Source organism: Ceratotherium simum, chromosome 5 (assembly GCF_057802395.1).
Source record: "Ceratotherium simum simum isolate JZ-2026a chromosome 5, ASM5780239v1, whole genome shotgun sequence".
Lineage (NCBI taxonomy): Eukaryota > Metazoa > Chordata > Mammalia > Perissodactyla > Rhinocerotidae > Ceratotherium > Ceratotherium simum.
Window position 1 is genome coordinate 35,901,831 of NC_141904.1, and position 13,347 is coordinate 35,915,177.

General features: G+C 46.5%; 1 protein-coding gene across 3 annotated transcripts in view; it reads right to left on the reverse strand.

The window, feature by feature from the left end:
* Window positions 1-13,347, reverse strand: part of OSBPL10 (oxysterol binding protein like 10) — a 291,962-nt gene that overhangs the window by 29,805 nt on the left and 248,810 nt on the right. For all 3 annotated transcript variants that reach the window (XM_087430665.1, XM_004419456.3, XM_087430666.1), the window contains one exon: window positions 7,058-7,207. In XM_087430665.1, the coding sequence (XP_087286791.1) occupies window positions 7,058-7,207 (150 nt within the window). The remainder of the gene's footprint in view (window positions 1-7,057; window positions 7,208-13,347) is intronic.

A 13,347-nucleotide genomic window follows, 5' to 3' on the forward strand; every position in this document is an offset into this window, starting at 1 on the left:
CCCTGGACCTTGTTGCAACCCGTAACTACCATCCTCCATTAATCTCCATTTCAAGCATCCCACTCTCCACCCATCACCCCCATATATCCAGCTCACTCCATCTCACCCCCAGCCCCAGTGAGAGACCTACAGCCTGTTGACCTTGTTCTGTCCACTCCCCCTTGTGGCCTCATTTCCCTCCACACCCAGCATAGAGTCCATGGTCCCACCTTACACTTACTCTCTTTGATCTGCCCCCAGCAACTCTGCCTCTCTCTATCTCTGGGGTACTAACCGAGGAAACCTCAACTTTGGGTTAATCCAGCTCCTCACGTTCTCCATGCCTTAACCTGGCAGCTCAACTTTCCTGGAGAAAAAGAGATAATATGCTGACTGGTCTCACTTTAAATTCATGACCTAGAAACCTTAAGTGGCCCCCTGGTGGCGCCTGGCAATCCTCCTACCTCTTCTTCCTCTCCCTGAGACAACCAGTCATTGCCTGTTGGCTTCTCCCTCCTCAAATCTCTAACAACCCTTCTCTCTTTATCACTCTCAGCTGATCACTTTGCTTCTTTTTTCACTGGGAAAATCAAAGCAGTCCACAGGGAATGTGCACATGAGAATCACAATAGCAAACACTTAGATAGCGCTTACACTGTGCCAGGCACCGCTATGAATCCTTCACATACATTGCTGTACATACATACAGAGCAACCCCATGGGGAAGGGACAATTATCCCTATTTTACAGATGAGGAAGAGGTACTCAGAGGCTAGGTAACTCAGCTAGGATGCCACCAGGCAGTCGGGCTCAGAGCCACGTGCTTAACTTGCTCTCCTTCAATCTCCCGCTGTCTGCACCCCTCCGCTCTACCTGTCCTCCTGCTACAATGGACAGACTGTCCTATCTAAGGGCGACCTCTCCGCCCATGTACTGGATCCCATGCCCTCTCACTACTCAAGCTCCTGCAGTCATCTCCTCCCCTCTCCTAAGCACTACCGTCAGCATCCAAACATCTTAAGAAATCAAACCTCTCTTCATTCCAGATCCCCTTCCAGCTTCCACTCGATTTTCTGCTCCCCTTTTATATCAAAGCTCCTTGAATGAGTTGTCTTCACTTCCCGTCACCACTTTTCTTCCCATTCTCCCTTACACCCACTCCAACCAGACCCTGACCAAATCAAATGCAATGGTACATTTGTAGGCTCAATCTTTCTTGACACAGTTGCTATCTCTTTTCTCCTCGAAACACTCTCTTCATGTGGCTTCCATGACATCACACTCCGCTGGTTTCTGTCCCGCCTCACTAGCTGACCCTTCTCCATCTCCGTTCCTGGCTCCTTCTCATCTCCCTGACCTCTACATATTGGAGCATCCCAGGACTCAGTATCCCAGTCCTTGGACTTTTTTCCCCTATGTCTCTACTACTCTCTAGAGGAACTCAGTCCCATCTCCCGGCTTTGAACACCCTTTATACATTGTTTACTCTCAAACTTGTACCTGAACCTCACCCATAAACCCCCGACTTCCATACCCAACTGCCCACATGTGCTGTCCACTTGGATGCCTAGTGACTGGATATCTCAGACCTAACAGATCCAGGATTGAATTTGTGATATCCCTCAACATCTCCAACCTGCTCTTCCCATAGTCTTCTCCTTCTCGGTAAAAGGGAGTGGCACTGGTGGCCCCCAATGAACCGTTGCTCCTGGAATTCACATCCTTGCACAGTCCCCTTCTCTTCAACCTGGGCTGGACTTGTGATTTGGTTTAATCAATAGAGGGGACGTGCCAGTTTGGGTGCCTTAAGGAGGCTTATCAGCTTCCACTTTTGCCCTCTTGGGAGCTTTGAGCCACCATGTAATGTTTGGCTACCCAGCTGGAGAGACCATGTGGGAAGGGTACACAGAGAGAGAACGGTCCAGCTGTTCCAGCCAACAAATAAATGGTTATTTTAAGCCACTGTCTTTGGGGTAGTTAATTCCTTAGCAATAGATAATTGAAACAAATAGCAGCTCTAATTTTTGTTCTTCTAGCTGCTCAGGTCAAAATCCTGAGTCATTCTTTTTTTTTTTTTTTTTTGTGAGGAAGATCAGCCCTGAGCTAACATCTGATGCCAATCCTCCTCTTTTTGCTGAGGAAGATTGGCCCTGGGCTAACATCCGTGCCCATCTTCCTCTACTTCATATGGGACGCCGCCACAGCATGGCTTGACAAGCGGTGCGTCGGTGCGCGCCTGGGATCTGAACCTGCGAACCCCGGGCTGCCGAAGCGGAGCACGTGAACTTAACTGCTTGCGCCACCGGCCGGCCCTTAAGAGTCATTCTTTATTCCTCTTTCTCCCAACTCCACAACCAATTCATATGCAAACAAGATATTCCTATCCTGTTGGCTCTGTCTTCTAAGTATATCCAGAATCTGCCACTGCCACTCTACCATCATCTCTCACCCTCCTCCCCGCTTCTACCCTTAACCCCTGCACCCCGCTCGCCCCTGCCCCAGGCTACTTTCCACACAAGAGTCAAAATAGTCCTTTAAAAATACAAGTAAGGCCATGCATTCCTTTGCTCAAAACTCTCCAGTGGCACTCAAAACAACATCCCAAGTCCTCATAATGTCCTACACAGACCCCATGATCCAGCCCCTGCTGTCTCGCCAATTTAATTTCCTGCCAACTCACCCAGTCCACTCTGATCCAGCCACACTGGCCTCCCCTCATCCTCAAAATGCCAAACAAGGTCTATCTTGGGCCTTTTTCACTGTCCCCTTTGGCCAGAACATTCTTCCACTAGATATTCACCTGGCTGACTCCTTCATTTTAATCTGGTCTCTACTCCGTCACCTGGGAGAATCCCACACTGACCAATTGATCTATGAGGACACATCCCACCCCCACTCCATCATCTTTTACCCTCCCTGCCAGGCTCTATTTCTCTTCGTTGTACTTCTCTCATCTCCATATCTTTTCTTTTCTCTCTCTTGTTTATTGTCTGTTTCCTTCCATTATCAGACAAGCTCCATGAGAGTGCAGATCCTCAATGTTTAGTTCACTGCTGCACTCCCAGTATCTATCTGGCAGGTGTAGTGCTCAATAAATATGTGTGAGATGAGTGAACATATGCATTACTAACTGTTGCCTTTCATACCCCTGAAAACTAGGTGAAAATGGTCATAAACCTCCAAGCTCCACATTGCATTCTGTGGGCCCCTCTCCCTGGAGCCCAGGACGTAGCACAGCAGCTACTCCAGCATCTCCTGACCACATCATGTTCCTCACTTGCTTCAAACCCTCCCAAGGCTTCCCACCATCCTCAGGATCAAGTTCACCCTCCTTCACACCGCCCACAAGGCCCTGCAGGATCTAACCCCACTGCCCACTCCAGGTTCAACCATGCCACTCACCAGCACACGCTCCACTCCAGCCATGCTGCCTTCCCCTCTCCGACTTTGCCCATGCTGTTCCCTCTGCCAGGAATGCCCTTCCTCCCATTCCTCCCACAAAGGCCCACCCATCCTTCAGACTCAACCGAAATGTCTCTTTCTCAAAGAGCCCTTTTGTGGCCCTCCATCTTTCTGTGGTTCCTCCTTTCTCTCTTCTCTTCCTATCTAGGCTACCCACAATTTGTGGAAAAGCTGCAGGGTATCCCGTGCAGGTACTCACCAGCAACTTGGGGTCATGGAACCACAGCTGAGGAAAGAGGGCAGATAAGTGTGCTTCTGGAGGCAGAACCAGCTACATACTTCGTGGGGTCCAGTGAAAAACAAAAATACATGTCCCTTTGTTCAAGATTATTAAGAATTTCAAGACTGCAACAGCAGAACATTAAACCAAGTGTGGGGCCCACCTGAGCACGGGGTGCTGTGTGACCCCATTGGTCACATGCCAGTGAAGGCCCTGTCTGGTGACCACAGTTAATTAACTAAGGCAAATGCAGCACCAGATACCCAGATGAGCTGGTGGCTTGTGAATGCGTCTAACACTGGCCACCTCCTCAAAGATGGGGCAGTGCACTTGTTTTACAGAGAGACAGCAGAGCTTCATCCTTGAGTCAAAGAATGTTCTATCTCCAGGGTGCCTGCTCATCAGACACTCCATTCAGGCTAAGTTCTCCCATTGCCAATTTTTCACAAGCTTAACTTAAAGACATGGGCAAGAGCCAAGAAGGGAAAAGGCAACAAGAAGAGAAAATTTCATCAACCTTTTTATGATGCAGAGCAACAAAAGGCCAGAAACCTCATGGGACAGTCAAAGGTTTACTTCTTCCTCTCACAAGTATTTCGGCTTGTCAAATTTCCCCTTGGTTTTTGACTAACAGCTTCTTCCCAGTAAATAAATTAATAAACTATAGACCAGAAAAGTTTTCCTCTCAGACAGCCAACTGAGTATCAGATAAACGCAACACTTGCTCTTTCAGGAATAGACTGTGGCTCCAGAAACGCAAAGCAATCACATCCTAATAAAATAATAATAAACAGGGATGCACAGTTCTTATGACTTCTTTATTTTAAAACAAGAGACTCATAATGTCATCTCTATGAGGCACTCACCCTGACACAATATAGTCCCCTCAGTATTTTATTGTGTTTCTCCACATCCGACTTGGACAAGCTCAGTCACTCTGACAGTCTCTCTCCTATGTCATTCATGATTCGACATCAATGTTTTACAAATTTTTTTCATATGATCCACAGTGAGAATAGGTTTTACATTGTGACCCAGTACACATGTATCAATAGAACTAAAATCAAAGTTCCGTGTGCAGTACACTCTGATACTTTCTATTGTATTTTATTTCATTTTTAGAAATTACAATCTGACCCACTAAATTGGTTTTACAACTTACTAAATGGGTCATGACCCACAGTCTGGAAACAGGATTTTAGATCACACCAGAGCACATTATTACCCACATTCCATCCACCAGATCTTAACTCAGGCTCCATCTGAATTGTCTATACAATGCACAAGAATAAAAAAGAAGTGGCTTTTCAAAAGGCATGCATTTAAATGATTCCTCTAGCAAAAAAAGATATGAGAATGATACTGCTAAAAGACTGTAATTAAGGGACGGCAGCATGATGTAGAGCAGGTCTTCACAGCTTGGCAGGCAGAGCTGGGAAGATCCAATCAGAGGGCAGAGAATGGCAAAGTTAGGGAATTTTCCCGCTCAAGCCTCCTCAATGAGGGCCCACTGTTTTGTTTAACGTGGTGCAGTCTCTGGGGTCGGCCCGGTGACATAGCGGTTAAGTTCGCACATTCCTCTTCGGTGGCCCAGGGCTCACCGGTTCGGATCCTGGGCACAGAACTACTCACCACTCACCAAGCCATGCTGAGGCGGCGTCTCACATAGAAGAGCTACAACTCTACAACCATGATATACAACTATGTACTGGGGAGGGAAAAAAAAAAGTCTAAAGTGGTGCAGTCTCCCAGAATAATCAGACACATATTCAAACACATAAAGACATTCCAAAGAAATGGTTTTTCTGTCATCGTTGAGGTTCCCGACTCCTGTCTGCTATAAATGGTCAGTCACCATGTTGTCATCTTCCTCTTCAGAAATCTCTCACACTCGCACCTGCTTTCTTCTCTCTTCTCTGGCCTCCAGCCCAGTCTGAGGTGAACTTCTAGAATCCAGACCCTTCACTGCAGCCAAACAAGCAAACCACCCTCAAGACGGTTTCCACAGGCTGTGCCTTCAGTGGCTCTGACCATTTCAAGTTCGTCCACATTCTTCTGGCTGGCCTTCAGAATCTAGAACCTCCATTCCCAGCATACCCTCCCCATGGGTCACGTCTCTCCCCCCACCAATAGCTGCTCCTCTACCATACCACCTGGTCCACCACACAACATAGCACTTTGTAAGGGTAAGAATGATGACACACTTACTACGAGTTCAGCACTGGGCTAGGTGTCTACGCACAATCTCCAATTCTCACACCATCCTCCCACAAAGGCATCAGGACTAGAAATGGAACCCAGGTGGGCCAGACAGCAAAGTTCAGGCACTTTCCTCCACCCCACAACAGCCCTGGTGACACCATACCACCTCGCAGCTACACACAAAATTGTTTTTCCTGCTTGCCTCCAGAATGAAGCCACTGACTGAAGGTGAGTGAGGATCCACATGGGCCCACTGACTAGCCATCAGTGGTTAGGATGCTGGGTTCTCCTGATGAGGGTCCTCAGGAAGAATCCTGGCGGAGCGCAGCACCAGGAAGTTATTTGCACATCTACCAACCATGGGCTTTGTTTTTTTATACATGGAAAACGAAATTTGGATCACCAACAAGCTTACCCTTTGGGGACAAGCTGTTAAAGCTAATGACAGCCAGCAGCTGACTGTGGCTAGGTGCACGTGGTGGCCTCACTCCTGGCTCCACCACTCTCCTTCCTTCTGTTTTCTCTCTGTGGCCAATGTGCCATATCCACCTCTCTAGGTCACCTTGAATCTTTTCTAGGACACAGCAAGAAATCCTATCATGAATTTTCCTCATCATCTTATATGTTTTTTCTGATGCTCTCCCTGCCCTTACGGAGTCCCAGTGCCTCCAGAGAATCAAATGCAAGGCTCACCCTCTGAGAATGAAGCATTTATGCAAAAACATCCTTTCAAAAAAAAGACTAAATCATCCCACTTGCAACAACATGGATGGACCTGGAGGGTATTATGTTAAGTGAAATAAGCCAGACAGAGAAAGACAAACATCAGATGATTTCACTTACATGTGGAAGATAAATTAACACATGGACAGAGAGAACAGTTTGGTGGTTACCAGGGGGAAGGGGGTTGGGGGGTGGGCACAAGGGATGAAGGGATGCATTTATATGGTGACTGACAAACAATAATGTACAACTAAAAGTTCACAATGTTATAAACTATTATGACATCAATAAAAACAAAAATATCCTTTCAACTTATGCCTGGAATATCCATACTTGACTGCAATTCTGACCTTTTCCCCCCTCTACTTTCCCAGTCTCACCACAGTGAAAAGAATGTGAGCAGGGAAGGCTTGAAGGTAGAGACAGTACCCAAACAATTGGCCACAAACCCAGCGGGACACGCCAACCTACCTTGGTCAAATCCATTCCAAGTTTGAGTTGTGAAATGAGATGAAGAATTATACTCCGCTGATCCTCCATGACGCCCAATTCTGTCTCTTCCTTATCTTCAGTGTCACTTTTTTCATCTTCGGACAAAACCAATTCAGGGCCTAAGTTTGGCTAAAACAAGATCATCAATAAAAATCACCAGCTGGTCCAGCAGAAGTTAGAAGCAAAGCATGTGAACCCATATTTGTAGCTATGACAGAAGGAGCCCAATCCTGCCCCAGAAGAGTTTCTCTATACACCAGTTCTATTGGCCACAGGGTGGAAGATGACCCTTTTGGGGGTACAGGCCATCTTTAGCCACTGCACATACCCTCTCATCTTCCCATCATCTATTAGTGAACCTTCTGGCCTAGGGACTCTCCCTAACAAGAAAGTTTCTTGCCCTTTAAGAAACTAACTCTAGTATGTGAGCCTCCTCAATCTTGACTATTCCTAAACAATATTCCCCTACTAACTTGCACAACCCAGGACACTTTATATCTAATGTAAAATTTTCTGTTTATAAGCAGAAGTCAGATACTCTTGGGACTGACTGAAATTATTTGGGGGAAAATTTACTCTGAGACTATTTCTGCTCACATCAACTAATAGAACTACAGCAAGTGTGAAAAAAAAAGACTCAGAGTTGGCATTAATTTAGGGAGGAAGACAAAAATGAAAATTAAGGAAAAACTCTGAAATTTTATAACACTGGTGAGATTCATGCTGGCTAAGAGAGCCTGCTTCCCTCGATCCAAGTTTATTAATTCAATTGCTTGATTCCAATTTTTCAAATTACATAGGAAACAGGCAAGTTAATAAACAAAATGTGCAAGGGTGATCACTGAGCACAAAATTTTCCAATACCCAAGAATCAAGAACTCTGGCTACAATGTAAAGATGTCATCAGAATTCTATTGAAAGGGCCGGCCCCGTGGTGTAGTGGTTAAGTGCGTGCGCTCTGCTGCTGGCGGCCCGGGGTTCGGATCCCAGGCACGAACCGACGCACCGCTTGTCAGGCCATGCTGTGGCAGCATCCCATATAAAGTAGAGGAAGATGGGCATGGATGTTAGCCCAGGGCCAGTCCTCCTCAGCAAAAAAGAGGAGGATTGGCATGGATGTTAGCTCAGAGCTGATCTTCCTCACACACACACACAAAAAAACAGAATTCTATTGAAAGAAATAACCGCATTCCACCATCCCACACTTACCTATGTTCTTACGATGCTTATTTATATGTAAGCAAAAGCACTCTGCACAAAACATTATGCAATTGTTTCTAATTATCGATGACAGGTCAGACATAATGAACTTCATATACAGAAATGCAGGAGCTCAAAGGTATTAAATATAAAAGGATACAGACTTGCCCAAATGTCCATGCAAAAACTAATGATTTATAAACCTCATTAGACAGAATCGCCTCATGTTATCTAAAGGCACTTCCAACACACCAAGGTTATTTTAGGGATCAAGGTGGTTGTAATTGTCTGGCCTAAGATACGTGTGCTGGCCATTCCTCACCAACACTCCGGAGAGGAAATACAGCACTCCCCCCAGGGGTAGGCATTTGAGACATTTTCCATAGACATAATTCTCAAATGATTCTCAATCACCTCTGAATAACCCCGATTCTGGAGCGGCAGGTGGGGAGGCCTCAGGGAAGCCCATGGCGCTGTCCCCCAGACAAGAGCTGAGTTTCCCTCCAGTGTGTGCCTGGTTCTCTAGTCTCATTATAACGTGTGTTACCTGACAGCATCAGCAAGTGGCTGTGCTAGAATATATTGAAATAACTGAGGACCCTAACTCCACCCTGTTCCAGAGAAGACTAACAGATGGAAGTCTGGGGGCTCTAGACTGCCCTGTTTCTAGGCTGGGTAGTCAGGGAAGGAAGGGACAGGACCCCAGCACTTACAGTCAGTGCCCTGGAGGCCACTCCGCCTCTCCTACGGCTTCACCTCCTGACACCCCATCTGCCGTGCTACAGCGCCTGCCGCTGCCAAGGCCACCGCAGTTAGGAGTCTGAAGCACTAAAGCTAGGAACAGCAGGGCCACCCTCCTACCAGCCCGCCCTCCTGGCTCTCCCCTCTTTCCTTCCACTCCTTCGGATTCCAGGCGAACTGTAAAGTGGATGGCCGTCTCATTTCACTCGGAGCGTGCATTTCCATCAGACGCCACTCAAGCCAGAGAGCTCAGACACAATCCCTTCCCAGGGCACAAGTGTTGCCGTTGCTACCTCTCTGCAGTGACCCGGTGGGTGGTCATTGTATTAGCAGACTTCCCCTCGACCCAGGGGCAGCTGGGGCAGGAGAGGGCTTCGGGAGGAAGAAGGACAAGTAAAAGCAAAGCAAGCCACCCAAGGGGGCAGGCGTGGCATGCCAAGTCCTTAAACATCTCAACAGGAAAGGGAGCTACATCTTGAGAGCAATTATTCCTCCTTGAAATTAGTTGTTCTCACAAAGCACTGATTGCAAACCAAACAAATCAACAGCTCAAGTGAGGCTGCCATAAGCTTTATGAAGCAAAGAATGATTCTTTCTTCCGAAATGTGATTTCCCATTTGCCCACAAGCCAGGGCATGGGGAAATCTCCATCCTCCCCACTCACTGCCACACTCAATGCAACGTGTTTACAGACCACCGGGGACTACACCTCCTCCTGCTGTCTGCCTTACTCGAAAATTAAAACCAGCTTGTCCCGGACTTCCAGTAGCCAGGAAGCCTTCCGCAAGATCCTGCCACATGATACTAAGAACACACATTAATGTGCACACAAACCTCTCCAGCTCTTCCCACTTCTATCAACATCCACATTTCCTGTGTGTCTGACGATGCTTCTGGAGCAGACAGTGGCTCCAGCAGGAAGAATTAAGGCTGTTGGACAGCCCCAGAAGCTGACTCATCCAGGGCGACTGGTGGCCAGGGCTCCTCGGGGTTCTGAAGTCCTGCCAAGGGAAGAAAGGCCACGGGGAGCCCAACACATCCCCCTCATTGGCACAGATCCTTAGCAAACTATGCCCTAAGCTTAAAAAGGGATCCAGCAATATTTCTGTCTCCCACAGCTTCTGAGAATTTGCCCTTTTTCTTACAGTATAATTTGCAAAAAATTTTCCTACTCAACCTCAAGTAATAATCAGGTTGAAAAAAAGAATGTGGTTTCATTTATCACATTGTTAGTGAACATCTTAGAAGACACCCCCATTCCACCTACACTGAACTCAGTCCATTTGCAGAAAGGGGAGACCACCCTCTTTGGACCCATTGTAGGTCCAAAATGGGGGCACATGGATAGAGAGGTGGGAGTATGCAACAGGTCAACTCAATCTGAAACAGGTCAGTTGGCAACGTAAATACAAATCTGCCAGCATCCACAAAGCACCCACTGCTAGCAGGCACTGCAAGAAATGGAGGATTTAAAGAATGAGGATTTGATGGAGTTTTAAAGGCAGAAAACCTTCTTCCATTTTAGGGTCAAGGGTTTGTTGATTCTGCTACTCTGATGTGAAATCCAAAACATCGATCACTGTTGCTGGATCTAAGTCTATTTCCCATAATCAGGCCCATGTACCCATCCACATTCTGAGAAAGTTCATAGGACTTAAGCATGAAGAATCTTTAAATCCTCCCATCCCCCAGAGATCTTTACAAATGAGCCAGCCCAGCCATAAACATGTAAGCAAACTTGAAGATAAAATGGAATTAGAATATGTTTTAAAGAGAAGCAGCCTTTGGAAAAGTGAGGTTTTTAATACAAACGATAATTATGACAATAATTCTACCACATGAGCACCTCAGGGCATATGGCGCTATGAAAATCAAGTGACTCATGCCTATTAGGGAATGGGGGGAAGGACAAGTGAATTTGACGGACAGGAAAAAGCTACATGGCAGGCTGGGGCTAAGGGACACTCCTTGGTGGCTCAGCAGTGACCTGTGCCCCAGAGCAAGGGTTCTGAATCTGGGCCCCATGGACACTCCTTAAGATATCTACCACTACCCTGGACACTTTATATAAAAATTCTCTGTCTAGGCATTTTTCTGGAGAGAGAGAGTTCATGCTTTCCTTGGATTCTTAGAAGGGTATCCCCTGGCCTGACCTGAGGCCTCTCAAGGACCGAAGGGTCCGAGGTCACATAAGAGAGATGGGCTCAGGGCGGGAAGTGGTCTAATCAGACAGCCACAGCATCCGCAGAAGCGCCCTGCCTTCACCACACACCTCTGCTTCTTCTCTAGTGGGGAGCAGCACGCCCACAAGACCGCGGCCAAGGGTCAAAGCCAGAGCCAAACGGAGCCTTGTGTTAGGTTTATGTGGGTTCAACAGTCTTCAAGGCAGATCCAATGTAGGGGAAACACTGAACTTTGCTTTCTTTTTTTTTTTTAACAAAAATCTTAACTCTTCAATACAAATGCAAATTCCAAGCAAAGCTGAAATTCCAATCTATTTTATTCAATACACATATGGAATTTAACTACAGTTTGGGTCAGTTCCAGGAAAAATGATGAAACAGATATTTATCTTCAGAGTCCATTCATTTCCCTGGTGCAGGCCTCATTCTACCCCACACCCCCAAATCCACCCCCTTCCCAGCACCTCACCCCTATTTTCCCTTCCTCAGACAGTGTCCATCCAACCCACCCTTCTTTCTCCACAGTGATCTCCCCTTCCTTCTTAACTAAGCCCTGGCTCTCATAGAGCTGGAGCCAATATAAGCAGTTTGATCTGACTTCCCCTTCATTTGTAAATGCCTAATAACACAGTGCCTTACCTTAGAGGGCCGAATCCTGAGATTTGAGGCATTATGAGAGAGGCCTATGAGGCTGCATTACCAACCTTTAAAGAAGCCCCTTTACTGTTGGACAGGGAGCTCCTCCAAGCTGGAGCCCACACATCACAGACATGCAGGTGTCAGGGCTCTACTCTAGCAAAAATTAAGTGGGCTCCTACAGGCATCTTTTGCCCAAGTAAATAAGCATCCTAGAATACGTATCCTTAAGTAGACAGTATCTTTAAAAGAAAAATATAACCCACTGAGTTCGCGTGATCTGCAACTATCTGAAAAACCTACATGACCAAGGACAGAAAGTAAAGGCAGCTGAAGAACGAACATCAAATCCTCTTCCAGCAGCGAGCATATTGCAGCTCAATCGTTTTTAAAGCCTGGCAACTCTCCCCACACACTGTTACCCTGGCACAGAGGCCCGGGGTGAACTGAGCCACACCAAAGAGTCTGGGTATTGAATGAACAGAACAAACATTGTCCACATAATGTCTTTACGGGAAAATGAGGAAACCCAGCCACGTCCAAAAGAATATCTAGTACTCTGAGGGTCACAGAAAGGTGGGTAGTGGGGAGAAGACCCAAAGCACCAGCCTCCGATTCCCCCAAAGGAGAGAAACGTCATGATACACAGCAGCAGGGCAAAGGAGCAACCAGAGAATATCTCCTCCTATGTAAGTAACTCCTCAATCCCACAACTACACAGAGCATGCAATAACGTGCAATAAAGGCCACCAGGGCAAATACACTTTTGTTCACTAGAGGATAACAGTCAATACAAGTTGGTTTGCCAGAAAATGAGAGGTTCTAGAAAAAACAGGAGTGTGAAGTCGAGACATGGATAGAGGTTAGGGGGTCAGAGACTGAAAAATTAGGTAAATGGAAGATGAAGGGGACGAATGACGAAAGGCAGTGGATACTGGAAGACAGACGCAGGACTCGGACCATCTAAGAAGTACAAGTGCCCAGGGACCAACAACTGAATCAATTCTTTTTGGTTCTAATGATAATGGTGTTACTGTTTTTGACGACATTTATGGAATCCATAAAACCAAGGATTTAGTCCCTTTCATTTCTGGTCGCTTTTTTCATTTCAATATTTACAGCATATTTAACCAAACTTATCCCGATCATTACTTGATCCTCATAGTATATCTTCACATTAGCAATATTTTATCTCCTAAGAAGCCCCATCTAACAGCCCAAGGTCTGAAAACTAGCATAGCCGCATTTGAAGATCCAACTCTGTACACAAGTCAGTAGCATCACCATAGCCTCAGGTGTACAAAGATGGCCAGCAGTCCAGCAAATTTCTCTTGGCATTTTTGTCCCTCATTCCCCAATAAGAAACTTACAGCTCATGACTACCAAGTGCGAGGCACTCACTATCACATGCTTGGAAAAATTATTTCCCCTGAGGACACACACACAGAGTTTTGTCATATGAGTCTAAAGTGGCTGCTCCTAATGACCTACTGTCCTTCCCACACTTAG